This window comes from Pyxicephalus adspersus, chromosome 12 (assembly GCF_032062135.1).
Source record: "Pyxicephalus adspersus chromosome 12, UCB_Pads_2.0, whole genome shotgun sequence".
Classification (NCBI taxonomy): domain Eukaryota; kingdom Metazoa; phylum Chordata; class Amphibia; order Anura; family Pyxicephalidae; genus Pyxicephalus; species Pyxicephalus adspersus.
The window spans coordinates 48,403,364-48,407,029 of record NC_092869.1 but is presented as its reverse complement, the minus strand read 5'-3'; the positions used below and the strand labels follow the sequence as shown (position 1 = coordinate 48,407,029).

At 46.7% G+C, this 3,666-nt stretch overlaps 1 protein-coding gene across 1 annotated transcript in view; it reads left to right on the top strand.

The window, feature by feature from the left end:
• Positions 1 to 2,233: 2,233 nt before the first annotated feature.
• The window catches only part of CCDC197 (coiled-coil domain containing 197), a gene marked incomplete at its 3' end in the record, with an annotated part of 2,822 nt that continues 1,389 nt past the window's right edge, over positions 2,234 to 3,666 (top strand). The window contains 2 exon segments of the mRNA XM_072428915.1: positions 2,234 to 2,361; positions 3,056 to 3,228. Of these exon segments, the coding sequence (XP_072285016.1) occupies positions 2,301 to 2,361; positions 3,056 to 3,228 (234 nt within the window).

The window sequence follows — 3,666 nt, the reverse complement described above, 5'->3', positions numbered from 1 at the left end:
GGTCACTTTGCTCTCACTTCCTATCAGCATGCCTTCTGTCAGCACATATACTGATTAGTTTCTAGTGCTGCTTTTTCCTCTCACATTCCAGCCCTGCTGTACATGATTACATTTGGGTACCCACACTGATTATAGCAGACAGACCTCATCTCTGCCTAGGCAAGGCCACTGACCAGAGCTCAAGGACATCCATATAGTAACAATAGGTTTTCCAAGAACGATCCCCTTGCTGTATATCTGGAAGGTGTTATTGAAGAGTCACCAGAGTGTGACACAAACAACAATGTGATGCCCCTGACATTTCACATGCTCCGGGTGTGCCGGGGATCTAAGTTTAGAAGCTGAGCGAGGGAGACAGATATGACATGGCCGAGGTTGCCAGTCACCCGGTCACTACGATATCACACAGAAGATTTGGGATTACTAAACACAGGACTGGAATATTTAGTGCGGAGTCACTGGGGGCACCTTGTAAGTGAGAAACACAAAATATAACAACATCTTATTGTATAAGGGGGGTGCGGACCTCGGGGGTGGTAATATACAGGAGAGGAATGATCCTATTGGCTCAACATGTGTAACTGTTACAATCTAATCCACCATATTGCCCTATAAGGAGAATGTATACTTTAGGGGCCCTGTAATAGAGAAATACAAAATATAACAGCATACTATTATATGGAGTATGAGGAACTATGCATTGCTGCAATGGTGCAAATCCTACGAACCTCAGGGGCGGCAATATACAGGAGAGGAACAATCCCGTTGGCTGAAAATGTATTACTGTTACAATGTAATTCATCCTACTAGGAAATATTACCATAAATGGAAATGTAGGCCTCACCCTGTAGGAGAGAAATACAAAATATACCAGCATCCTATTATATGAGGGGTATGGGCCGTGGGGGTTGGGAATGTACAGGAGAGGAGCGATCCTATTGGTTGAATCTGTAATATTGTTACAATGTAATTTTTCCTGCAATATTACCATATAAGGGAAATGTATAGCCTGCTATGGTTGTCCTGTATATGGTGTAATCCTGGCATCTCCATGTGCCAACTATGACCCCCAAATATGGCCGCACCCCGGGGTAAAGGCTGCCAGGTGATCAATGGTGAAAGCCAAAACCATAAAGCAACTTTGCCTATGATCGTCCATGTTGTACAGAGCAGAGAAAGCTGGGGCTGGATGATGGGGGTGATGATATGCACATTGTGTCTTCCAGCTCCTGAGTGTGCAGGGCAGCTGTATATAACAGTCTGATATCCTTACAGTTCCAATATGGGTGCTGCTAAACACACCTAGGAGCTGGGAGACAGCCATGTGATCAGCAGGCAGACACTTATCAAGGTGGAGGCTGCACTGTGTTTGTCTTCCCAGAGATTGCCAAGGCTGCAACTTTCAGAGCCCGAATCTGACTCCCAGCTCCAGAGTCAGCCTGAGAGCAAGTCAACTCTATAGGAACCGAACACAGGGACATGAGAAGCCCCAGATCAGTCGGGGCAACAGGGGAATGCGGAGGAAACAGAGCTGCATGTGTTTGTGTATTTTCCATCTGCCTGGGGATCAGCGCAATAAACCTTTGTGCCAATGCCATGAAATTCCCATTGCCTGGCTGTCACAGCTCCAGCATGCTCAGTCCTGGCAACCGGGCAACCAATCCGAGCACTCCGTTCAGCCTTCATGCACCCTGCGGGGTCATTGCAATGCTGCATCATATGTTGCATGCTGAGGTCACGCCAAGCCGCCAGCTCAAAACACAGCGCATGGAACATTACATCGGAAGCAGGGTGCAGCTCTGGGTGAATATACAGCAGGGGCCACAAATACGCAGCATTCCCCCTGAATAAGGTGGGAGGGGTACAGGAGGCCACAAATACCAGCCAGGGGCGGGCACTGCGCCCAGAAATCTGCAATCTGCATCCATGTGAATGTCCCAACTTTGTTTTTCAGGGATGAGGAGGATGAAGACGTCACGCAGATCCCGATCATTAAAGAGGTGAGTAATGCGTGACGCAGCAAATGTAACGTTTCAGGTAAGGCGCATTCTGTGTAATGCAACCTGCATGCTCCTGACAATGCTTTCATCTGAATTACACCTAATGGCGGCATTCTGCCCACCATCCCTCAATTCTTATCAGGACTTCCCTGGAAACTGAAATTCCCATCAACAGTTCCTCTGGGGTTGAGAAAGGCTGCTATAGGTGAACTCATCAGCCAATAGCATCGCAGATATCCAAAGATTGACACTAATAAAATCTCTTTGCTTTGTATCAGGCAGCAGAAACTGCACGAGAGGATGAAGAAGAATAAAATCTATGAAGAGTTCCTGCTGAAGATGGTGGAGAAAGTCCCAGACAGTAAGTAGTCAGCGACCCCCCACCTCCTGCGTCCCCATGGAACGGCCCCACACACATCCCAGGGCCGGTATTATACGCCCCGACCCAGTCACATGCTACCGGTAGCAGTGCCCAACTCTCATCTTGGAAATGCTGATTGCCTGGATATAGATTGAATATGGGACAGGACTTCACTAGCTGCTTGCTTGTTCTGGATTATTGCAATTATAGGCGGGCAATCATGGAAGCTCATCATCAATATTTATTAAGTATATGTGCTATCATATATATAATATTGTATATTGCCATGTAATTTCTTTTTCAGCCAGAAGGTGGTGCTGTAGTTTTTTTGTAGCGCTTAGTAGCTCACATGTGGGTGAGAGCAATGACTCCTCCCCCTTCCTCTGTATGAGCTTTCAATCAGAGACAGAATGCCTGAAAGGAGATAATCATTGTTGTGCTCTTTGGGATTTTTTTGTTGACTGTGATTGATTTGTAGAACAAAGATTTATAAATCTTCAATTAAAAAAATGAATAATTAATAAAATGACCCAGAATAGGGAAGGGTTGGCTCTGTACAAAAACCTGGCCATAGGTAGACATGCTCAGTGTGGCCCCAGATCCGGGTAGGGAGTGCACCAATGGGGTGCTGGCAGTTGCCCAATATTTATATTGTTGCACCATCTGGAAGATTTCTTTCTGCTTGTCTTTGCAGATTATTTGGAATACGGGGTGGATTCCCCGGTGAAAGCCATTATCAGACGCTACGAAACTCTCTCCCTTACCAATGAGAATCTGGTAAACAATCTGACCGTCCTGGCCGATGAACACGAGAGCGCCCAGTACAACCTGGAGGCGCTGAAGAGACAACACGACACCTCCAAACTGGTAATCTGACCCTCAGATCAACTCTATTACACTGGACCCAGCACCATCTTTGTTCAGGTATCATGTGGGGGGTCATCATGTACTTGCTGGCCTGGATTTGTCTGACACAGATCAGCCCCTGGCTGCAGCCTCCATTACTACAAGTTGCACGGTTGTAGTCTGACCACGGGGGAGAGGAGACTGAGGAAATGCTTCGTCCTGCCTGCAGCAGACTGATGACATCACTGGGATGAAGCTCAAGAGCTTTTATAAAGAATTGTCAGATTTCTGATCCACTTCCTATAATCTCCCTGCTCACCTGCTGAAGTTTCATATAAGGCTGTCAGTTGCAAAAAGCATAGGGGAAGGACAATAATAACACCTCATCTATGTGCTGGCTCGGGGTATCGGAATTGGTTGGACCCCTTCCAGCTTTTTATTAGGGACCATCACCTGCTG